Here is a 22,776-nt window from a genome sequence, read left to right as displayed (position 1 = left end):
TCGTGATTTCATCTCTGTCAAGCTTCAACCTGTCTTGGCTTGAACGATCTGTCGATCCGTCTCGTCGTTGCTCTTCTAGACCCGCCCACAGGTTCAGGCACCTAGGTGTGCATTCATATATGCGGAGACAGGCGTTGGACCAACTCGAGATAAAGCTTTCCCTCGATCTGAACCCGTTGAAACTAAAAACGATCTAACTTGCAATTTATTCACTCTTGGTAAGTATCCTTTCGTCGGCTGAACCTTGTACGCCATTCTGCGAAGACGGTCGAGCTAACAGATCCCAGGACATCACTCACCTCTCCTGTCACAAGCGACCTCGAATTCCTCGAAGATATTCAGGCCCACGCACCGCTTTCAATTGTTTCACTTTTCTCACACCTTGACATTCCTCAGTCACGGAAACCGCCTAGAACATATTTCCGCGCCTTTCGGAGCTTTGCACCGAGTCGTCTCGTTCCTCGTCCCCACGTGGAACTTAGACGCGGCACTCCCGCACTATACACCATCCACGAACAAGAGACAGGACACCCTAGCGCGGTCCCCGCCCTTGTGAGGGACATCCGCAGCCATGACGAAACCAAATGACACCATCGCCATCATCGTCATCGTCCTCTTCATCGTCCTAGCCCTCGTCGCCTTTGGCATCTACCGCCTCGTTCGTACCGCGCGACAGAGCATGAGCGTCACAAGCGCCTCCTCTAGCGAAGACAGCAGTGAGATTGTATAGCCTTGATTTCTCGCCCGGTGGGCATTTGGCTCTTCCACAGACGGCGACCACGGCCTCTTTGTCGAATTTGTGGGAAAGCCATCCATCGGTGTTGGAGGACGGCAGTCAGTCCACTGGCTGTCGGGAAGCGAGATGCCATTCTAATGAGGAGGCTTTGTTGCAATTGCTTTTCCGCACAAAAAAGAAGGGAGGGTGTAACTGATTTTTGTTTCTTTGTGTCTTTTTTTTTCTTTTCTTCTCTTTTGCATTTTCTGGGTTTCAAAGGTTCACGAGCCAGGGCGCACGAATATCGACGGACGTTTACGGGCGTTTCAATCATTTACGATTGTATGATATCTACGGAAGTTTTGTGTCTACACCACATTTGGTTGTCTTGGTTGGATCTGCTGTTTTTTTAACTTCACGAGGTGGCAGAGACCAGGGGGAATCTATGAGATCAGATCCCGACGTATATAGAGCGAACGGCTAGAGATTGTGGACGACCTGGCGAAATCGAATATGCAAGGTCGATATGATATCTCTTCAAGCACATGTGCGCTTCCTCGCCTCGCTACAAATTCAACGACGCCTACGTCGGACAGCTCCCTATTTCAGTCCCTTTCCCTCGTTCATTTCTTCCCCTTTCGCTTCCCCTTCCTTTCGGGAACGCTCGCACTCCCCTCGGCGAGCTCTCCCGCTTCGACCTGCCCTTCCATCTCGAGCTGCTTGAGCTTCTCCTGGCCCGAAATGAACATACTCAAGTCGCGGTTCATGTCCTCCAGCTCGGCAACCTTGGCCTGCTGTTCCCGCTCCTTGGCCCGGAGCGCCCCCAGCTCCGCCGCGTTGTGCTCCACCCGCTTCATGAGGCCCTTGGACACCTCCTTCTCTTCCTGCAGCGCCCTGCCCATGCTCCTGGCCAGCTCCTGCGCCTTCTCCGCCTTCTTCCGGTCCCGCTCGCCGTCCCGCTCCAGCTGCGGGATCACCTCCTTCTGCAGCCTCTCCAGGTCCGCCCGGAACATGGCATTCTCCGCCCGCAGGGAGTCTGACTGTTTCAGCGCCGTCTCGGCCGTCAATGTCGCCTTGGCCGCCTTGTCGGCCAGCTTGCTCATCATCTCCTCAAAGTACACGCGCTGCGACTCCAGCTGCGAACTCAAGAGATGCGCGTATTCCTGCCCCATGTTCTCCAGCTTGGCGCGCGGAACCACGTCGTCCCGCTGGTGCGGCCCGTCTTGGGTCCCGCCGCCGGTCGTCCCCGGAAGCTCGACAAGCTTGCCGTCGCCCTTCTCGCGGATCAGGCGGTGCACCCACGTATCGCCCGCGTAGTCCCAGACGTGCTGCGTCTCGAGCTCCAACGCGAAGCTGTGTGCCGTCTCCTTCCAGTGGTCCTTTGCATGCCCGCCCTTGTACCGTCCGCACCCGACCCTGCCGCAGATGAGACAGATCCAGAGGTCGTCGGTGCTGTCGCAGACGCTGCAGAGGTTCGAAACCGGTGACCCAAAGGGCTGCGTGTACGGGTTGGACGAGTCTACATCCAGATTGTCACTGGTGTGCCGGCAGACGGGACAACCGGGGCTTTTCCAGTTCTCCAGGCAGGCGCAGTGGAAGATGTGTTGGCAGGGAATGGTCATCAGTCCCGTCGTGTCGTCCATTCTCTCCAGACACACCGCGCACGTGGGGAGTTCGATGAGGTTCGGCGTCGGCGGCGGAAAGGGTTTCAGGGAATGCGACACGGTCCTGGGACTCGACGGTGTCATGGATTTCCCGTCCGAGTGGGAGGGCGTCGTCGGTGTCTCAAAGGTGATGGACTTGACGAAGACGACTTGGAAGATCTGAGGCTGTAGCGTGGGCCAGAGTCAGCGTAACGTTGTTATACTACGCAGATAGGGACAGAGGGTAACTTGAGTCCTCAAGACTTACGCCCGTGTTGTTGAACACCTTGCCGTTAAACTCCTTCTGCCATAACCGCGCTCGCTTGCTGTCCCGGAACTTCATAAGAACTAGGTAGCGACTCAACTGCTCGGTCATGACGATCCTGTAGTGACTGATCCCGTCCTTCCACTTGTCGCCGATAAAGCCCAGAAAGTCACCGGGCGTCCAGTAGCTGGGCACCGCAGGAATGCACAACGTGGTGCACTCGTCCTCGTCCTGGTTGTCCTCCTGCTGCACCGTGGCAGGCTTTCGCAAGTCGGGACTGTCCTCACCCTCGCGGTAGAAATGCACGATGCCCCAACCCATGTCGGTGTTCTTAAAGTCGAGCGGGAGGCACTTGGCCTTGGTGGACGTGCCCACACCGCTGAACATGGGACCGATGCCCGTGGCAGCAGGTGCGGTGCCGCTGCTATTGTCATTGCTATTGCTATTGCGGCTGCCGCCGAGCTCCCCCTCCTCTCGGGTCATGATTGTTGATGCAACCGGGTTCTCACCACCTGAATCCAGGCTTGCCACTCGAACCCATCCAAATCGCCAGTCCCTGACAGCAGTCTGAGGCTTGATGGCGGCGGACGCAGGCGGTGGGGGCAGACTCTTGGTCCTCGCCTTCCACTGGCGTCTGCTGAGAAGCTCAATGTTCTTCCCGCTATCCTCCTCAACCTGTGCGCGCGAAGGACCGCAGTCTATGACGCTGACAGGCAAAGATCCGCTTCCTCTAGGAGGACCTGGTGATGCCTCGATGTGACGGTGAGCAACGTGTTTCGATTGAGGCGATTGCGGCGGCTGAGTGTGAGGGCGTGGCCCAGGAGAAGAAGGGATGGAGCCCTTGTTCTTGGCGTCCCGTCGGCGGGGATGGCAGGGAAGAGCGTCGAAGATGTCGGTACCGGGCGCGGGCAGCCAGATTTCGTTTGTCGCTGCTGATGCTGTTCCACCTTGACCGTCCAAAGCGCTCCGCTCGCTGCGGGTTACCGGGTTGGCTGTCGGATAGAGTTCGAACTTGATATGATAAAAGTACGTAGGCATTCTCCACTGCCGTCAGGGGGAAGACGTGTCGCTTGGCGAGAGCTTCGGTATGGCTCGCCTAGAGCGAGTAAACGCGAAGCATGTGACGATGGCGTCGTCGGCGGGTGTCGAAAAGGACGTGGTGCGTGATGTGTCGTCTGCGGGCCTTTCTTTCGATTTTTTGTGTTACGGTGGCAGAACAACTTCGATCGGAGGGCCTTTCCATTTGTAGCACAGACTGCACATTCCGGAGAGGACCAGACGTAAATAAATATACGGAGGCACAAGGTTTCTTCAACTTTAGGAAGTAAAGGTGAAAAAAGGTCCCATCTTCGGACACTTTGAAAATACCCACCGGGCGGCGAAGTGGGGTTACTGTTCAACACGGCCCATACAACAACGTTCTCACGTAATATGTACTAATACATTCATCCACGTTTGACAAGTCACGGACAGCTGTAAGAAGGCAATAGCGAGTTTAGGCTGAAATACCAGTTTGTATTCCTGTACTCTCAAGAGTATAAGCCTTCCCAGTGTCATAAGTAAAATCCATCACGAATTCCTAAAATCATGCTAATTCCCTGTGACCCAGTTGTAGTGATTCCCAAACGCCGAAGAACTGTCGCCACCGTGACATGCACGAGTGCCACTAGTCCGCCCAAACGAGCCACGCCAGCTTACTGGCCTCCACGCAGCCGGAGAACCAGGTGGAGAGTCGACTCCTTCTGGATATTATAATCGCTCAGGGTGCGACCATCCTCCAGCTGCTTACCAGCGAAAATAAGACGCTGTTGGTCAGGCGGGATGCCCTCCTTGTCCTGAATCTTCGACTTGACGTTGTCGATGGTATCCGAGGATTCGACCTCCAATGTGATGGTCTTGCCGGTCAGGGTCTTCACAAAGATTTGCATACCACCACGCAACCGCAGGACGAGATGCAGAGTGGATTCCTTTTGAATGTTGTAGTCGGATAGGGTGCGACCATCCTCAAGCTGCTTGCCGGCAAAGATGAGGCGTTGTTGGTCAGGCGGGATACCCTCCTTGTCCTGAATCTTCGACTTGACGTTGTCGATTGTGTCGGATGACTCAACCTCGAGTGTGATGGTCTTGCCGGTAAGAGTCTTGACGAAAATCTGCATACCACCACGGAGACGGAGAACAAGATGGAGGGTGGACTCCTTTTGGATATTGTAGTCGGAGAGAGTACGACCGTCCTCGAGCTGCTTGCCAGCAAAGATCAAACGCTGCTGATCAGGAGGAATACCCTCCTTGTCCTGGATCTTGGACTTGACATTGTCGATGGTATCGGACGACTCAACCTCGAGGGTGATCGTCTTGCCGGTCAGTGTTTTGACGACTGTACATGACTAGTTAGTGGAATGCCGCCAGTCAGGAGCATGGTGATGGCATAAAAAGAAAAAAGAAAAAAACTTACAGATCTGCATGCCGCCACGGAGACGGAGAACAAGGTGAAGGGTAGACTCCTTTTGGATATTATAGTCGGACAGGGTACGGCCGTCCTCGAGCTGCTTTCCAGCAAAGATCAAACGCTGTTGATCAGGAGGAATACCCTCCTTGTCCTGGATCTTGGACTTGACGTTGTCGATGGTGTCGGAAGACTCGACCTCAAGGGTGATGGTCTTTCCGGTGAGAGTCTTAACGAAGATCTGCATGACGACGACGTTTCGCAGTTGCTGAGGTACGTTTGGTTTGTAGTAGGGGGTTGCGTTTGAAATGTGTACCCAGTGTGGTTAGAGTAGGTACCGAAACGGTTGAAGGGGAGTTGTATGATCGGAGAAAGAAGTTGAGATGGTCGAGTGTTGGGAGGGAGGTGATTATATACGAATAGGAGGGTGGCGTGGAAGCAGGATAAGCAAGGAGGCAGTGACGCAGGAGAGTGACTGACCGGGGGTGGGGTATTATTACCAAGCCAACATCCCAACTGCCAGTGACGTACCGAATCCACCCGAAGGCTCCAGAATGGGTGGAGAACGAAGTATCCAGTACATCCTTTACCCACTAAATACCAGCCCAAACTCATGTACCTTTGACCTCTGTCATCTCTGCACTCGTAATTCTGTACTTCCATGTCCGATTCGTCTAATCGGCCATCTCCCGCAGGAAGGCTGGAGCCTGGCAATGCACCTATTCGTACAGAGTAGGTAGATACGTTGTAGGTAAGGAATAGGTTTCCTTACTAATGAATATTCGTACGTACCGTACAAAACTCAAGAAATAGTGAGTGACTGCAAGTAGTAGGTGAGCACATCTAATGCCCGCCAACTACGGTACGTACATGGTTTACAACTGCTTTCGGTCGACACAGGCGTGGTATTATGTATTACATGTACGAATATGTCTCCAAAGTGCTTCCCTGAGCATATAACATCTTATCCATGCCGTACCTACAACGTACCAACCTCGTATATACGTTGTACTAAGTTATGTTCTCCTTGTGCCGCTTCTGTTACCTTGTTGGTTTCAAGGCATCCCGCCCATTCCTCAAGTGATGCATGCGTTCATGTGACAGTGTTTGGACCCCAATGCCCCACAAAAGTACCAGCCACCCCTGAGTTCTGGCCGCGGTTCAGCCTGAGCATAGCCTGCGGGTTCAGCGGGCTATCCGACTGGTCTCTGTATATATTCGAGTAGTTAGGATTACGTGATGTGTGATGTAGTCACGTGACTAGGAGTATTACGTGATATATGATATGGTCACGTGACTAGGAGTATTACGTGATATATGATATGGTCACGTGACTAGAATTATTAGGATTATATAATGTGTGACACGGATATTATTATAATAGATAAGGATATTATGTGTTCTCAATACCTTAGGGTCAATGAACACAGAGGTAGAACAGTAGTAACTTGTAGTGAACAGGGGGCGTACAAATACCGGTACTCTATAAATACCGGTACTCATATCTTGGGGTGGGCTATGGTGAGTCCTTACACAGACTCACTCATGTTGGACACTTCCTTTTCTTCCTGAGGCCCCGACCCCGACTTGACTCCCTTGTTCACATTCTCCTGTACCACAGACTCCAGCTCCTCCATTCTCCTCTTAAACTCCTTCTCCTCATCCCATGTGAAGGGACTCTTACTCGCAAACAGGAAATCCATGGCCTCTAGTGTCCGTCCAGCAGTCTCGGGGAAGAAGCAGTAGATAATGGGAATGTACGCCAACATGGCGGCACCAAAGACATAGAATGTCTTCTCACCAATGCCGTCGAACATGATGGGCACGAGGAGCGAACCACCGCCGAAGCCGACAGCCCAGCCAGCCACACCAAAGGCGTTGCCCTTGGCGCGCAGCCAGGTGGGGAAGATCTCTGTCGGGTAGATGAAGGGAATCATGAGCCAGGTTGAGCTGAAGATGAGAACGTACGCGAAGACCATGGCGATAGCGGCGGCGCTGAACTGGTCCTTGCGATCAGGGTGGTCAATGGCTCCTCTATTGAGACCTCCGATAAGGAACAAGATGATGCTAAGAACGACAGCGCCCCAGTACAGGGTGTAGCGTCTGCCGACGCGGTCAAGGGTGAATGCCGCGATAGCCGTGCCGAGAATGCCGACCATCATGTTGAGGGCGGAGAGCCAGCTGGACTTTTGGTCGCTAAAACCAGCGTTGCGGAAGATGGTGCCCGTGTAGACGACCACGGCAGCGATTCCCGTCCCGTACTGCATGAGGACTTGGAGCCAGAAGGCGAGTTGGATGCGGCGGCCAATGTGAATGTCGCCGGAACCGATGCCGAGGAACATCTTGACGTAGTTTGTGCTCTGTGAACTCGTCTCCATGTCCACCACGGTGATGATCTCTTGGTATTCGCGTTTGACGTCGGGATGGTCAGGATCGTCGTTGCCGCGGATTTTGCAAATGATTTCGTACGCCTCCTCACGCCTTCCTTCCTTGATCAGCCAGCGCGGCGATTCGGGTATCAAGAGAGATCCGGCGAGGAGGAAGAAAAGCGGGAGGGCTTGCATTGCGAAGACAAATCGCCACCGGAACTGGCCGCCGGCGTACTCGGTGAAGGAGGTGCCGAAGCCGATCCAAGCCGAGACACTGATACCGGTGAAGTTGGCAAGGAATGTGAGGGCAATCATTTTTCCTCGATCGCCGGCGGGAGAGAGCTCGGCTGTCCAGGCTGGTGCAATGACAAGGATGAAAGCCACGCCGATGCCTGCGCAGACGCGAGCCACCAGCATGTGGGCGAGGTTTACAGCCGCGGTCTGCAGAATGACTCCAACCATGCACCAGAAGATGGCCATCCAGATGCCCTTGATTCCTATGGCGCGAATGTCAGCGTTGTGCATGAAAAGTTAAGGGGTGGACAACAGAACGCGGAACTCACGGCCATATCGATCGGAGAAAGCACCCGCCCAAAAGGCGCCAATGAGAGAACCAGCGTAGTAGACTGCAACGATTCCGCCTTGCAACGAGGGTTTAATGACGTTCCCTTCGGCATCCGCGAAGCCCATTCGACTCTGCTGAAGAGTTAGCAAACGCTCGTGCGCAAGTCAGATGCCGCGTATTCACGTACGCCGTACTCGGGAGAAACGTTGACCGCCCCCATCACACCCTGGCTCATGCCTTCGTATGCAATGGCCATGGCCGACACGGCAACGATGAGCCTCAGAAGCGCTGGCCCCTGGAGCTTTTGCCAGTACTTCTGGCGTCCGGCAACAACCATGTTGAATACACTGAAACGATCGAGTGAGTGGAAGGGATCAAAGAAAGATGACCGTGATTTTGAGGATGGAGAAGTAGAGAGAGAAGTATTGCAAGGCAACCGGTCGCTTTAATAACCAAGCCATCTCTCACCATTTCTTCCCCAGCCAAGATAGAGATGCCCGCGAGGTTTTATGGGCAAGTCACTGCTTTCGAGTTGGTCCAGGCCGCGTGTGGATTTCACATCGCTAGTTTATCGCTAGAGCACATGGGCTATTTCCCTCGAGACGAGTTTCCATTTGAGGCAAAGCGTGAAGGCGAAGAGGCGAATAGTGCGGATAGTGCGAATAGCGCAACTAGTGTAACTAGCGTCACCGGCATTATGGCGCCCTGGGTGGCCAGGATAGGCTAATTGCCCGCCGAGGTTCAGGGGTTCAGGGGCGATGCTGCTCCATAAGCAGCCTCTTCCCCGGATTCCCCAGGTTGGCCACGAGATGAGTCCTTGTCGTTACGAACATCTCCATTCATTGCCTGCATGTTCCATTGCATGCCCGTCGTAACGACTGAACCGCCCCATGGGGAACCTACGCTCACGGAACGGATGGTACCGTCTTACCCCCACCGCTATCCACGCAGTCGGTAATTACACGTAGGAAGCCGGAATGCTAACCGCTACTGCAGCCTGACGTGCAGATCACGCAGAATCAAATGTAAGTCTCTCTGCGAGTTGTATACCCCTGAAGAAGACACGCTCACACTGACGATTGATTGAATCATCGTTGCAGGTGACGAGAAGAGACCAGTATGCGGCAATTGTGAAAAGTCGAAGAGGACCTGTCGGCTGCCCAGTGGCCCGGGGACTACATTTCGAAATTATGTCGTCCCTGGCCGACGCCGGCGCCAGGCGACGTCTCCGTCCCCCGTGAGCGACACCTGTCCCGAAGCGATCGGCAGCGGCAACTCGAGTGCACGGAACGACCGTTCGCCGGTCCGAAGAAACCGCAGTTACCCCGGGGTCGCCGCAGAGCCCAGCTGCATCAGCAGCAGCAGCAGCAGCAGCAGCAGCAGTGCTGCGAGTCCCGCCCTCGACACGGCGGTGGTCTCACCCATCTCGCCTGCACTGAGTGCGGCGGTGCCGACCACGTCGAGGGCTGTGGACATGTCTCCGCTCGCCTCATCCGGCGCATCCATCAGCATCGCGCAACTTCTCCACTCGGACCATGAGTCTCCCCCGTTCAGTGCAGACTGGTGGACTCTGGCACCAAACATCAGTTGTAGCCCCCCTGCGCCGCCGCCGCCCCGGCTCCTCGAATTCCACGAGGCGCGTTTCGTACACCACTACGCGTGCCATCTAGGGCGATGGCTGGACTGTACTGATGCGTCGCGTCAGTTCGCCCTCAAGGTTCCCGCCTTGGTGACGTCGTCGCCCCTTTTGCTTGAAGCGGTAATATCGCTGGCCGCTCGTCATCTGGGGGACACTGAAGCGGCCAATACAGCGCATGATAAATGCATTAGCATGATCATTGTGATGCTCGGGTCGGACGGCGCGTGGCAGGATGACGTCTTGCTGTGCGCCATTGTCATCCTACGAGTCTTTGAGCAGCTTACTGGTGAGTTTTCTTGCTCCCCCCCTCCCCCTTGGTAAGACACGGACGTATTCTAAGCGCCGAACAGCTGTATCCGGGACCGACCAAGAGCGGCACCTTGCCGGCTGCAGCGCCCTCCTCCGGGCCTCCCAAGGCACCACACTCGACCTCTCGGCGCCAACGCTCCGGGAGGCCGCCTTCTGGGTATACATGCGTCAGTGCCTCTACAACGCATGTGTCCACCAGCAGCCTCCAGACGTGGACTTTTCTCTCGAAATCTTACCCATCGCGCCTTCGTCCGATGATCCCGTCGGGGACCTGAAATCCGAGACGGCATGGGCGAATCTCATGACCTGGATCTGCTCCCTGATTGTGCAGTTTTGCTTCGGCGGCGCGTCGGGGAATGGTGCTGAGCAGGGACGTAGAATGGAGAAGTGGAAGGAGTTGAAGGATAGGCTGGAAGCATGGGCCAGGCAGAGGCCGAAGAGTTTCGATCCGATATGGGAGAGTGATGAACCAGCGTCCGAGGCGAATGAAAATCCGTTTCCAGATATTCTGTTCACGGCAGATTGGCATGGTGAGACCCCCCCAGCCCCCTTTTTACTTCTGGCCAAAGGCCCTCTCGCGGTGAGTGAGCTAGGTACTGACGCTGTTCGCTCTGTAGTCATCGCCTATGGTTTCTACCAACTGTCCTGCATTCTTCTCATCATATACAAGCCCGAACCGCGGTTCGCGATCCGCAGTGTACAGTCGAGAACCATGCAGAGCATAAACGTAAGTGAACTTTGTAAACTGGCCCCCCGGACTTTCTTGCCCCGTATATTGACAGTTGGTTGCTTCACAGGACTATATCATTTGGCACGCCCGTCGTCTCTGCGGCTCCTGCTGGTGCGCCCCGCAGACGGTTCCGGCACGCATCACGCTCTGCCATACCGTGTTTATATGTATGTATCTGTCCTTCAATTGCTTCGTATCCATCATCAACGGCTTCTTAACAAATACTCCTAGGGGGCGCCCTCCTGACCGATCCACTGGACAGACAAGGCCTAACTCGCCTGCTCCATGAGCTGGAGCGAGACCACTCGTGGCCCACTGCCTGGATCACTGCACTACTCAAAGACGAATGGGACGCTTCATGATTTTTTATATTTTTTTATTTTTGATGTATATGTAGATTATGTAGAGCTAAACTCAGCCATGACCATGTTGTATTTCTTCTAGCATACCGAAAGACTAATGACCGCGTACTTGCCATTCTTCACCCAGTTATCCCCTGGTTCCTGCACCTTTAGTCGTCGAACGGTCTCCTCGTCAACACCGACGCATACATCCGCCTTGTTGGTCCTCAGCGCGAGGATCTTGAAGCCCTTGGGCCCGGCCAACGGTCCAAGCGCCTCGGCAAAGGGCGTGGTATAAGGCCAGGTGGCATCGCGTACGAGCTTGCGGTAGTTCAGGTCTCCCTTGAAAACAACCAATGTGGACGTTGACAAGCGCCCGAGGAGATCCGGCGCGACGGCGGGCATGCACTGGAAATCATACCCCGTTGTCCAGAATGGGTGTTCCTCCATGACAATTCGGCCTTCGTTGAGAAGCCTCTGGATTCTCGCCGCCAGCGCCGGAACTCGGCCGTTCAGATCGAAGAACCTCGGGTCCGAAAGCGTGGAGACGAGGATGGGAATGTCGTGCGGGTTCACGTCGGATACAAACCACGGCATGGACTTGACATGCAGCCGTACGGACCCCGCCAGCCCCGAGTCGATCAGGTACAGCGAATAAAGCAGGTCCGTGAAGAGCTCGAATCCCGCATTGTCGAGGATGATGTCCACGGCACCACCGGCATGGGCGGACAGGTACGTCCACGCATCGGCCATGTCGTTGCTGACGATACGGGCTTGGCCTTCCTCGATGGCCTTTCTCCCTTGTATGGCCTCGAGCTGGTCCGGGCTCGCTGCTGTCAAGAGGCTAAGGTCGGTTGCGTTTCCCCACAGAGCAATCTGTGTCATTTCCACAAAGATGGTGTAGGCGAAATCAGACCTGTCGTTGTTGTTGAAGGCATCGACGGTGGAGAGAGACATGTACCGAGCGGACAGCTCCTGGACGGCAGTCTTGGAGGAGATGAGTGAGCTGAGCTTCGCGCGAGCGAATATATCGTAGCCACGCCAGGATGGTGCACCGGAGATGATGGCATGGACGCGCCTGAAAACGAACATGTTAGATGCAAGTGAGACTTGAGACTTCAATGTTGCGAGGTAGTAACGTTGGGAGGTAGATAGAGAAAGATTGGGGGTTGGCTATCCTACCTGTAGAGGTAGCATTCAGCAAACAGCCACGGACAGTTGTGCCACGACATGGGGCCAAATGATGCGAGTTGGGCATTATACCCCATGATGTCCGATGACCCATCCTCGGGTAGGGCACTGTTGTCATCTCGTGTTAGTCCTGAAGCGCTCGGGGCGGCGTAGTAGAACGTACGGCAGCGCAGCATCCCCTTCGATGTTCTCCTTGAGCGCCTGTAGCTCTTGAATAATATCCAATCCTTCCTTCGCATTCCTTGTGTCCGAGTCGTCGTCGATGGTTTGTTGAACGTCATCTATCATTCCTTGCACAATGACTGGCCACCTCGTCTTGGCCGTTGCTTGGGCCATTGACCCTTCGGCCGATGTCCAGATCGGGCTCGGACTAGTGGCGGATACCATATTATAATGAGGGCGATGCGCGCGTGATCGGACGTGAATGAGACGAGATTTCGAGACGGGCCGTGCGTTGAGACTCAGCAGAGAGTATCATGCTCGGGGGTTACGAACAGTGGTGAAATTCCATGTATATATACCCAACTTGGCGGACGCTGGATGGTGGTCGCCGTTGTATATTCTCCGTGTGGTTTCCCAGCTAGCGTTCCGAGTTGACGAACTGAGGATCTCGACTCACGGGGGGTCGTCTTGGCTCGCCTAGGCTAGCCGTATGGGGGAATTCGACACGACCCTTCTGCGAACTCATGCAGGGTTCACTTCCGAAGACCGCATGCAGTCTTCCCGGCAATGTGGGTGGGGGGGGGGGGATTGCGCTAGCCCGACTCCATGGTCCTGAGGACTCGCCTCGAGAACAGGATCGTATCGAGTTTCCGAACAGAATCGTATCGAGTTCCCCCCGGCGGGGCGACCATCACGGGGTGTCTTTGTAGACGGCAGACTGGGGGGCTACGCATAGTAGAGGTCGAAGAACAGAGCCTAGTTAAAAAGTATATAATAGGAAAACGGCCATCGTCCTCAGTGTGGTACAATCACCAGCAGTCTAGCTACTCGATGGTAACGGAAATCCCACCACATCCCAAACTCCAACTAGGACGTCGTTGTCGCTTCCAGTCTTGTACATTTCCGAGATGGTCTCCCCCAGCAACTCCTGCGCCAACGGTACCAGCGGCGTCAACGAGACGAATGGCACCATGTCCGCCAAAAACGATGCCGCCCTCGACATCACCGTGGTGGGGATGAACAGTGGCACGGCAATGGACGGCATTGACTGCGCCCTTGTGCGCTACAGGCAAGATACACCAACATCGCCGCTTCATATGGATATCCTCAAGGTATGTAGTGATGGACCATCGATAGACGATCGATAGACGATCCTTTCCAGCGCGGGCCCCATGCTGACACGACAATCTCATAGTACGACGAAATCCCCGTTCCTCAGAAGATGAAGCGCCACATCCTCAAGATGCTCCGCGAAACCAGCACTACCCCCAGCGACATGTCCCAGCTCAACGTCCAGCTCGGCCAGATGTTCAGCGAAGCATTTGATACATTCTGCAACAAACACAATGTCGACCCAGCGAGCGTCGACCTCATAGGCTCGCACGGCCAGACCATCTGGCTCCTCAGCATGCCCAAGGACGGCGAGACGAGGTCGGCCTTTTGTCTCGGAGAGGGAACCATCATGAGTGCGCTGACCGGAGTCACGACTGTGACCGACTTCCGACAGGCAGAACAGTCGGTCGGTCGGCAGGGTGCTCCCCTGGTGGCTCTCATCGACGGCCTGCTTTTGCGCAACCCTACCAAGACGCGACTCTGCCAGAACATCGGTGGCATCGCAAACCTCTGCTACATCCCGCCGGACAGCAAGGGCGGCGTCGATGCCATGGTAGACTGGGATTGCGGACCGGGGAACATGTTCATCGACGCGGCCATGCGCTACTTTACCAACGGAGAGCTCGAATACGACAAGGACGGGGAGTGGGGCCGCCAGGGCGTCGTCCACCAGAAAATCGTCGACGACTTTTTGAACAGCAACCCCTACATCAACACGCATCCGCCCAAGACCACGGGCCGCGAGGTGTTTGGTGACAACGAATGCCAAGAGATCATCGACGCGTGCCTTGCGGCAAGCCTCTCCAAGTACGACACCGTGGCCACCATCACGCGCATCACGGCGGAGAATATCATCCGGCAATATCGCACGTACCTCCCCAGCTACGGCATTGACCCTGATTCCATCGACGAAATCTTCATGTGCGGAGGCGGTGCGCGGAACCCGAACATCATCGCCTACATGAAGGAGCAGCTGCCCAACACGCGCATCTGCAAGCTGGACGAGACGGGTGTGCCGGCGGACGCGAAGGAGGCCGTGAGCTTTGCGCAGCAGGCCCTGGAGGCAGTCTTGGGACGGGCGGCGCTGGTTCCCGTGAACAGCGACTCGCTGACTCCGAATACCATCTCGGGAAAGATCTCTCCCGGGCTCAAATGGAGGGAGCTTATGAAGCGATGTGTGAAGTTTGGTGACCAGTGGGAGGGTGAGGGCGCCTTGCCCACTGTGAAGGAGATGGTAGTAGATCGGCCGTATACGGATTGGATTCCTTAAGAGCTGTGGAGAGTACGAAGTATACATGTATTTCCAGGGGTTTGCTCGCTCGGAATAAGTTCATATACTCTGTTTATTGAAAGGTGAAGTAGAGTACTATAGCCGAATTGCAGACCGAAACATACGTAACTTCGTAGTACCTTTCGAAATCCTATCCCCCGGGTAAAGGCGGTCTCGGAACGTGAATAAGCCTCGCGAGGTAATCCTATACGTACAACGTACTCTATAATCAGAGAACGACGTCATCACATTTTTCGCTTCCTTCGAGGCTGGTACGGACGAGTTGTTCTCACTTACGCCTTCGCCCTATTCCTTCCTTGGCCTACCCACTCTAAAACCACACGAGTATTACGGTCAAGGACATCATTTGCCCATGAAGTGGATGGTGCAGATTGCTCATCAAAGCCAATGTGTATCAACGAGACCGTTCTGCATTGCCCGGTTGTAACAAGAGCAGTTTGGAGTGTCAATGCCATTCCATGGAATAGCTTCCGTCCAGTCCTCCAAATGTTGTCAAACGGAATGCAAACTTGAGGACAACGACCAAGCCTAAACAACAATCAAATGAAAAAAGGGTCAACAATATGTAGCAATGACTTTTAGGATATAAACACTAGTGTATCAAATACAGCTAAAGAGATGCCATTTCCGGCCATCAAAGCCTCCCGACTCAGGAATTCTATCCATGCGAGACCTCGTAGAGCATCCAACGCCCTCGTGCCATGAGAATCATCATCGTTCCTGTATGCGTTCTGTTGTTCGTGCCAATGCTGTCATTAGGCAATATCATTTCTTCCAAAACTCGTGTCTGCAAGCCAGCCAAGACTCGTTACGACGGCTGATTCGACGTCAACCCCGTAAATGCATAATCATCTCTGATGCTTGTCATGGTCATACATGTCGTTGAAATGAATCATCAACAGATTGAAATCGTGAAACGGTTTAAAAAAAACCAAAAGCAAAAAAAAAAAAAAAAAAATTGTCGAGCGTCGCCATTACGGCGACCAGCCGGAAAGGAGGAGTGAACTGCGTCGATGGGAAGCCGAGTAGAATAAAGCAGAAAAATTGCAGCACCTGATCGCGGATTCTGTCGCGTCGCCAACGCCGTGGCTGGGGTTTCATAACAAAGGAAATGGTAATATTTCGTGCCATCGGAGACGGCACGCTAGATCGTGGTATTCGGTATCGCCGTATGTGCATCGCGAGGTGAATGAGTTTCGGTCAAGTGTTGAATAACACCAAGGCCCAAGGCGTGTCCTCTCTCGGACTAGGCATTGTAGCAAAAGAGTACGAGGCCTAGTTGGCACGGATCACCAACTTTGACAGGAACTTGTTTGATAGAGAATCAAAGTCGTCACGGTCAAACGTGCAGTCGGGACGCTTGCGAAGATAATCCTCTGCATGCATGGTTAGAATGGAACTTGATGGGAGTGAAAAGCGCGGGACAAAACACATACCATGCTTGAGAACGTGCTCGCGGACTTCAGTCATGGCTTCACAGACAGCCACGTTGTTGTTCAGAATGTGGCCATGCTTGGCCGTGTCCCAATCCACAAAGGCGGGGAGCTTTTGCGAAATGGCATGGAACAGGCCGACGATGACGCCCACGGGCGTAGTTTCCATGTCATTGCAAAACTTATTGACCGCCGCCGGGTCGGGCATGCGGTAGTGGGAGTCGAACTGCATCATCTCCCACACGGCCAGTAGGATCGAGGCTAGCATGAAGATGGTCGGCCAGTTCTTGAGACGCTCGCCACTGTATACGCTGGAATAGAGAGAAGACAGTTCCTCGAGAATGTTCTTTTGCAGCTCGCGCCACATGTCGGCCAACGCGCACTTGATCTGGAAGTTGACCATGACCGGTGCGATGACCTGGCCGTAAAACTTGGAATCCTCGTCGTCAATATGCCCATCGACGTTGGTCTCGTCGCCCGGCAGCTTGATCATGGTGACGTGCGTCGTGAGGTTGTACGCAAGGACGAGCTTCAAGGCTTTTCGGATAGACGGCGTCTTCTCCTTGGCGTAGAACCGATGGGCCGTCTTCAGTATCTCGGTGATGAAAGGAGTGCCCTCGAAATAATCCTCGATAAAGTCCTCAAACGGTCCATCGATGTGTTGATCCAGGTAGGCATGGAGGGCCTCGACAGGGATGCCCTTGGCACCGACATCCAGCCGCTCGGTGCGCACATCAAACTCAATCGGGTCCTGATCGGCAAGATGCGACTCGACCCAGTCCACCTTGAAGACACTCTCGTCGTTGACATACACCTCCCGGACGTAAACGGGGAGGTGAAATCCGTAACCGTGCGTGATCCACACGAGCGTCTCGTTGGGGGAGAACCCCTTGACATTGTAGACCGAGACATTGCGGTTCGCGTGACGTTCGAAATCGCCCTTCCAACCCGAGATGAAATAGCCAATGTCCTTGATGTCAATCCGCGTGCAGGGCACCTGCCACAGACGAGCATGCGACGGCTGGCACCCAGCACATGGCTCGCCCTTGTCGCAAGTCTTCTTCAGGAACTTGCAGCGTAGACAGGCACGCAGCTTTCGTATTTCGCTTGCCTGTCGGCGCTGCTCCGGAAGAAGAGGACCACGCCGGCGCCCGACTTTCTTTTCGCCCGTGCCGTCCTTACGGCCATTGGACGAGCGTCGGATGACGGGCTTGGCTGTCTTGTTGATCGGGCTCTTCCTCTGGCCCGAGTTGCGTCTCGAGGCATTGACAGACGGCGATGTAGCGCCGGAGCCGCTGGACGGACTGGACCGGGTAGACGTGGACCGGATGGGCACCGGTGCAGCTGCAGCCGTCGGGCTGACTGTGTCATGATTGTGGCCGTGGTTAGTGTGATGTTCACCGTAGCAGCCGCGGTGTGATGTCTGTTCGGGATACGAATCAGAGTCGGGGGAGAAGGGGGAGATCGGGAACGGCGCGATCTCCTCGTAGCTTCCCAATTCAAACGAGTTGGCGCCGTCAGACGAATCGGAATTTGTCCGCAAATGCAGTGTCTGGCCGGGGTTGAAGATGGCCGCATTCGACTGTGCCGGTTGAAATTGATCAAAGTTGGGGCTGCTTCCAGGTTCTCCCACCATCATCCAGCCATCACTAGAACTGGTGAGAGACAGAACTTCCAGGAGAGTCCCGGTTGGCGAGTTGCTCCCGACGGTATGAGACAGCGTCTCGAGTTGCATCGGAGGAACAGCAGCTTGAATATCCTGCCAGTGGTCCACGGGGAGACCGGGCCAGTTCATAGCCGGGATGCTGTCGTCCATTGCGGGCATGGTATCGAAAGCCGTCGACGGAAGGAAGTTGGCTGGCATTTGCTGGGATGTGGCGGACAGGTATGTCATGGGGTTGATCGGGCCGAAGTGGGGTGTGAAGCCCTCGTAAGCCACGGGCATGTACGGGTCGGAAACGAAAGGCGAGAAATCGGACGGTGCCTGTTGGTGTTGCTGCAGGTGTTGTTGAAGGGCGTAGTCGGTGAGCAGATGGCCCGGTTGTTGGAAAGGGGAAGACTGCAAGAGAGGCGAGGTGCTTTGGGCTGGCGAACTCGAGCTCTGCGGCCGTTGCGGTTGTGGCTGCGGCAGCTGGGCTTGCAGCTGTTGTTCCGCCTCGGGCGAGGTCGTTGCCTGGACGGGACCGTTCGAAGCCATGTCAAGGGGAATGGGCCAGATGCGTTGGTGTTGTGCTGGCAGAGGGTTGTTAGAGGCTTGAGGGCTATTGTGGCCGGAGACAGAGGTCATCTGCTGTTGTTGCTGTTGTTGTTGTTGCTGCTGCTGCTGCGGGGTGGTGGAGGACATTTGGTGGGCGTACTGATGGAATCGCTGCCGGTGATTGTCTGTCAAATCCCAAAGTGCGTCTCCTCCACTCGGGTCAAAAGTGAAGTTGTTCATGGCTAGCCAAGCAGGAAGGGAAGAAAGAAAAGGCTCCGAAGGTCAGGTGGCAGAAAGTGGGAATTGGCAGCAGTGATATGGCTCTCACCGCCAGACACCGCTCTTTGACTAGGGTCTAGATGGGGAGCAAAGGAGATATTCGAGGGGTTCTCTCCGTAGTGAACAGGGAGAGGGAGAGAGATGTCGAGGATGGCGAGGGGAGACGAGGGTAAGGAAAAGAAAAAGGGAAGGTGGATGGAGTCGAGACGCCAAAAGAGGGCTGGCGACGATTATGGGGTGAGGACGAGAAAGAGGGGGGCCTTGCCAAAGGCCACAAACAACCCCCCCCCCCTCCAAAGTGAAGGAAAGCGGGATCTGTGAAGCGATAGGGACGACTCCGCGGAACTGGCGGTGAGCGACGCAGTTCAACGTCTAACCCCAGCCCCAAACGGGGGAACCAATCGCTGGCGCCGCTATTGCTGTCGGGGCAGCACAAATGTGGAGAGGCGTCGCGCCTCACCCGGGCGCCGGGGCCAATCACCAGCCGCCACCAACCACCTCCGTGCGAAAACAACAGTGTCTATTGGGTTGGACACGTTGTCGTAGAGTGGGGGTCGGAGAAGACTCAGCGGTTGTGTTCTATCCGTTCAGCGGCGTCGTACGGAGTACGAGACGAGGCACGAGGGATTCATCCTTTCGTTCTTGTGTATCTTGCGTTGTAGAAATGTAACAAGAGGCCGAAGGACCTTTCTCACGGCCGTCTCTGAAGCTTCGCTCATGATAAGGCTTGTTGGCTTCGAATCAGTTGTGATACTGTTACCTACCTCGCCATCTAAGTACCTAGGTACTCAGCACTTACCTCACATGTATGTACCTATGTATTCGTATCTACGAAGTTCACGAAGTAAGGTTGAAACGTATTTCACCAGCTGCTGCGTCATGTGATTGACTGAGCACTACTATTGAGCCGTCGACCACTTGACCCAGTGCCATTTATAAACTGAATACGTACCTACCTAACCTTCTGTAATCCGTACCTATCACGATGTAGGAACCCCTTTTTACTTTCCATTCCGCTAGTGCTCGCCGAGTTGATTTACCTGAAGGTCAGAACCTGTGGATAGGATCTGGTCAGCCTTGCCTCCCTGTCAGGAGTCTCAGCCGGTTCATGGATAGGGATTGGACCCCTACAAATACCCCGGGACCTACAAATGTCCCAATAAGTACCTACATAAGAATTTGTCTTTTCTCTAAGTACATGGTAGGTATGCACAATGCGCCATACGGGTACGATCTGGCGGCGGTGAAGAAAGAGCATCCATCTAAGTGTGGTACAATTGCCATAGCCAGAAAGTTGCTAGGAATACGCTTGTGGCTGTGTTAAATCTACGGCGGCTCCTTCTTTTTCCCCTATAAGGAAGATAATACTAATAGTGATAATAATAATAAAAAAGAGACACCTGAGTCTCCTAACCGCGAATCTCGGATCGGTCTGTTGTTAACAGGCCGCTGCATAGATCTTCTTTGGGTCCGTGCTTGGTGGGATGAAAGTGCAAAGGGGCTGGGCACAGCCTCTTAGTACCTTATGTATTCGTACTTTTGAATCGTCCTTGTCCTTTGGGTACCGTACACAGCGTTATTTTACATTAAATCGATTCAAGTCGGACACCACGACAGGTTCGAGTGGCACGAAGCGCCCTCGTGCTTCCTGTCAGGGAGGTAGCAGGGTAGTTATACTTCGTACGCGTCGACGAGGAGGCTTTTGATTTGGTTCGTCCCTCCTTGTGGACGGGTATACTATGTACAACGTACAGTACGTTGTACGTTGTACTTTGTAGATCAAGGAACCCCTGGGTCACATCTCGATCCCCGAAGGTCCACATGGCGAGCCTTGGCCAGGGCTCGAACCTCGGAGACAAGGGGTTGGAAGTGCCGACTTCTTCCCTTGCGCAACTGGGAGAATCAGCGCTTCTTTTAGCAACATACGTTGTACCTAGTTTACCGTGGGAAAATCTGCGCATGGTGCAACGATCTCGCCGCCAGCGGCTTCTGGTCCGCGGAAGCACCGCCCAAACACCCCTGCAAGGTTCTGGCCTGACGGGAGTTGAGAATCTACGAATTACACGTACGTCGTGGATAAATTCAGGTCACCACGAATCACCGTCGAGTCGCCCAGCCATACCATGGTTCAGTCAAGACGCAGAGGACGAACCCACGGGGGCCAGTGAACGCCACGCGGTGTTGCGTCGAAGAAGTCCGAATACCTCCACCTTCATATTTCTGTCCCGGCGGGATAGGGGCAGCTCCTTCACGATGTAGGTAGGTACGTATCAAAAGTCCGCACGTACGGCACCTATATTAAAGTCCATAAGGCATGGTATGGACCCGCCCTTGGCTCAGTGCTGGCACCTCTCGCGAGACGAGAGAGGAGGCCTGGTGGAATTCACTTTATGCCCGTTTGTCGCGCGCGAGTGCGCTCCGTCGGATAATCTATTCGGGCAATGCAGAGCTCCGTCTGCAGCCGATCTGCATCACCCTCTCTCTAGGCCAGGAGAGAACAAGGAAAATAAGAGCAACGCAACGCTGACGAGCGCTGAAACATCTTGACTTGGTGACCCGAACTAGAAACGGATTCGCCGACACCTGATAATGCATACCTACCCATGCAGGCGACGCTACCGCTCAGTATGAGTGGTCGTCAGCCCTTTTCCACAGAACCCCGCGCTCCGCGTTCCTTACCAGTTGTCTATCCTTGGGCCAGTTGCATCCGTTGCACGAGAGCCCCGACAACCGGACATGCTGCCTTTGAGTTCCCTTCCCACGCTTTTACCTGCCCATGGTCTTTCGTCGCAGCACCTATACATGCGGGTCCCTTGCTTGGTCAGTGGTCAAAGGTCAGGTGGGGTGATGAATACTGGCATTCTCTCATATGAAGGACCCCCCCCCCCCCGCCCCCCCCCAAATGCGCCACAAGAGGACAAACGGCCTGGTTGGCTTGCTCCTTGTTCGGATCCTGGAAAGGGCATCGAACCCAGCTTGCGGGCGTCGGAGGACAGAAACGTCCTTCGACAACACAAGGAAGACTCAGGCCCGTACCGTGTCAAATAGCAGAGACATGTCTTACTGGGGTAACACGGCGAGCTCGAGACCGCTAGGACCCTAAAGTCCTTTCTATGCGATGCACCTCCGATGACAGAATTGGTCTGGCGATTACGAATACACGAAAATGCGAACCACCTTCTAATAGGCGGAACGTGACGCACTCTCCTTCCCAATTCGCTGTCTCATCAAGTTGGGGGACGGAAGACCTCGAGTTACAACGTATAGAGCGTCAAGACGACTACGGGCGTCTCTGGAACGTTGGCTCATGATGCACGTCATATCCCCGAACGGCTCCCTGGTTGACATGCATGATGTGAGCATCGGGGGTGCCCGTCGTTGCAAACGACCTCGATCCTTGCTTTATTCGAATGCTCGGCCATAGATGTCCGTCCCGACCTGGTTAACAAGCGGAGAACGCGGAATCGAGGGGAAGGGAAGCTCACTGGTTGATACCCCGGCAAAACCTCGTGGTGTGCTAAATTCCTGGGGAAGATACCACCGCCACAACGCTCCTCGACTACGCTCGCTTAGAATGTCTCGCGTTGCTCTAGTACTCTCTTGGCCGGCGGCAACGGTACTCTAAATTACTACGTTGGCAGCGAAGCATCCTCGGTTGGAGCCCCCTCGTCATACGCATTCCTGGACTGGAACAGATATGAAATACTGAGAGACAGTTGGAAACGTGTTCGGTCCCGCGCATTGTCACTCCAACGAGCCCAGTCTGCGACGGGCCTACACATCAGAGCATCACGATTATGGTTCAAGGACGCACGGAATGTAGGGCGGGGTTACGACTTGGTACCAAAACCGTAGAAGGAACTAAAGGGGCTTGGGGTCTATGCTGCCTGCACCTGACCAAGTGAGAAGCCTCCAAGACCACCGCCTGTTGTCCCGAGTTGTCGTCCGCCGATGCGGAGATACAGTAAGGTGATCAGATGAAGCATCCCATCCAATCTTCACTTGGGCTTTGGTGGAGGAAGCCCTCTACCGGGTTTTTGGACCGAAGGCCAATCTGGAAATCGACCAACTTGGGGTGAGCCCAGAGTCGG

At 54.6% G+C, this 22,776-nt stretch overlaps 9 protein-coding genes across 9 annotated transcripts; 4 read left to right on the top strand and 5 right to left on the bottom strand.

Moving 5' to 3' along the window:
• Positions 1 to 1,338: 1,338 nt before the first annotated feature.
• On the bottom strand, positions 1,339 to 3,661 carry ACRALDRAFT_2105924 (uncharacterized protein; the record flags this gene model as incomplete). Its single annotated transcript, XM_071023277.1, has 2 exons — positions 1,339 to 2,544; positions 2,627 to 3,661. The coding sequence occupies 2 exons, from the start codon at positions 3,659 to 3,661 to the stop codon at positions 1,339 to 1,341; spliced, it is 2,241 nt and encodes a 746-aa protein (XP_070875016.1).
• Positions 3,662 to 4,317: 656 nt separating this feature from the next.
• On the bottom strand, positions 4,318 to 5,313 carry ACRALDRAFT_1050728 (uncharacterized protein; the record flags this gene model as incomplete). The annotated part of the gene is made up of 2 exons (XM_071015646.1): positions 4,318 to 4,997; positions 5,076 to 5,313. The coding sequence occupies 2 exons, from the start codon at positions 5,311 to 5,313 to the stop codon at positions 4,318 to 4,320; spliced, it is 918 nt and encodes a 305-aa protein (XP_070875015.1).
• A 1,175-nt stretch (positions 5,314 to 6,488) lies between these two features.
• ACRALDRAFT_1050730 (uncharacterized protein) lies at positions 6,489 to 8,337 on the bottom strand (the record flags this gene model as incomplete). Its single annotated transcript, XM_071015647.1, has 3 exons — positions 6,489 to 7,932; positions 7,999 to 8,131; positions 8,188 to 8,337. 3 exons carry the CDS (start codon positions 8,335 to 8,337, stop codon positions 6,596 to 6,598), a joined length of 1,620 nt encoding a protein of 539 aa, XP_070875014.1. The 3' UTR covers positions 6,489 to 6,595.
• A 1,284-nt stretch (positions 8,338 to 9,621) lies between these two features.
• Positions 9,622 to 10,654, top strand: ACRALDRAFT_2072567 (uncharacterized protein; the record flags this gene model as incomplete). Its single annotated transcript, XM_071022198.1, has 3 exons — positions 9,622 to 9,925; positions 9,990 to 10,478; positions 10,566 to 10,654. Coding segments are annotated over 3 exons (882 nt in total), but the record flags the coding sequence as incomplete, so codon positions are not given.
• Positions 10,655 to 11,080: 426 nt separating this feature from the next.
• On the bottom strand, positions 11,081 to 12,597 carry ACRALDRAFT_1050734 (uncharacterized protein; the record flags this gene model as incomplete). Its single annotated transcript, XM_071015648.1, has 3 exons — positions 11,081 to 12,097; positions 12,202 to 12,318; positions 12,374 to 12,597. The coding sequence occupies 3 exons, from the start codon at positions 12,595 to 12,597 to the stop codon at positions 11,119 to 11,121; spliced, it is 1,320 nt and encodes a 439-aa protein (XP_070875012.1). The 3' UTR covers positions 11,081 to 11,118.
• A 519-nt stretch (positions 12,598 to 13,116) lies between these two features.
• On the top strand, positions 13,117 to 14,921 carry ACRALDRAFT_1076624 (uncharacterized protein; the record flags this gene model as incomplete). The annotated part of the gene is made up of 2 exons (XM_071018521.1): positions 13,117 to 14,687; positions 14,893 to 14,921. The coding sequence occupies exons 1-2, from the start codon at positions 13,595 to 13,597 to the stop codon at positions 14,919 to 14,921; spliced, it is 1,122 nt and encodes a 373-aa protein (XP_070875011.1). The 5' UTR covers positions 13,117 to 13,594.
• A 794-nt stretch (positions 14,922 to 15,715) lies between these two features.
• ACRALDRAFT_1064036 (uncharacterized protein) lies at positions 15,716 to 18,955 on the bottom strand. Its single transcript, XM_071016902.1, has 2 exons — positions 16,213 to 18,955; positions 15,716 to 16,152 (listed from the first exon to the last, which is right to left on the bottom strand). The coding sequence occupies exons 1-2, from the start codon at positions 18,644 to 18,646 to the stop codon at positions 16,052 to 16,054; spliced, it is 2,535 nt and encodes an 844-aa protein (XP_070875010.1). The 5' UTR covers positions 18,647 to 18,955; the 3' UTR covers positions 15,716 to 16,051.
• Positions 18,956 to 19,493: 538 nt separating this feature from the next.
• On the top strand, positions 19,494 to 20,944 carry ACRALDRAFT_210875 (uncharacterized protein; the record flags this gene model as incomplete). Its single annotated transcript, XM_071023380.1, has 11 exons — positions 19,494 to 19,566; positions 19,593 to 19,611; positions 19,677 to 19,731; positions 19,761 to 19,928; positions 19,972 to 19,978; positions 20,177 to 20,251; positions 20,310 to 20,335; positions 20,381 to 20,409; positions 20,464 to 20,750; positions 20,794 to 20,863; positions 20,923 to 20,944. The coding sequence occupies 11 exons, from the start codon at positions 19,494 to 19,496 to the stop codon at positions 20,942 to 20,944; spliced, it is 831 nt and encodes a 276-aa protein (XP_070875009.1).
• A 330-nt stretch (positions 20,945 to 21,274) lies between these two features.
• On the top strand, positions 21,275 to 21,733 carry ACRALDRAFT_2019651 (uncharacterized protein; the record flags this gene model as incomplete). The annotated part of the gene is made up of 2 exons (XM_071019980.1): positions 21,275 to 21,310; positions 21,341 to 21,733. The coding sequence occupies 2 exons, from the start codon at positions 21,275 to 21,277 to the stop codon at positions 21,731 to 21,733; spliced, it is 429 nt and encodes a 142-aa protein (XP_070875008.1).
• Positions 21,734 to 22,776: the final 1,043 nt, after the last annotated feature.

The sequence above is a fragment of the Sodiomyces alcalophilus genome (genome assembly GCF_042370955.1).
Source record: "Sodiomyces alcalophilus JCM 7366 unplaced genomic scaffold ACRALscaffold_4, whole genome shotgun sequence".
NCBI classification, from domain to species: Eukaryota; Fungi; Ascomycota; class Sordariomycetes; order Glomerellales; family Plectosphaerellaceae; genus Sodiomyces; species Sodiomyces alcalophilus.
The sequence above is the reverse complement of the archived record's forward strand: the minus strand, read 5'-3'. Positions and strand labels throughout refer to the sequence as shown.

Coding starts and splice junctions, on each gene's coding strand:
- ACRALDRAFT_1064036 (XM_071016902.1), bottom strand. CDS start 18,646: ATGAACAACTTCACTTTTGACCCGAGTGGAGGAGACGCACTTTGGGAT. Junction 16,153..16,212: donor CGAGCACGTTCTCAAGCATG/GTATGTGTTTTG, acceptor CCATGCATGCAG/AGGATTATCTTCGCAAGCGT.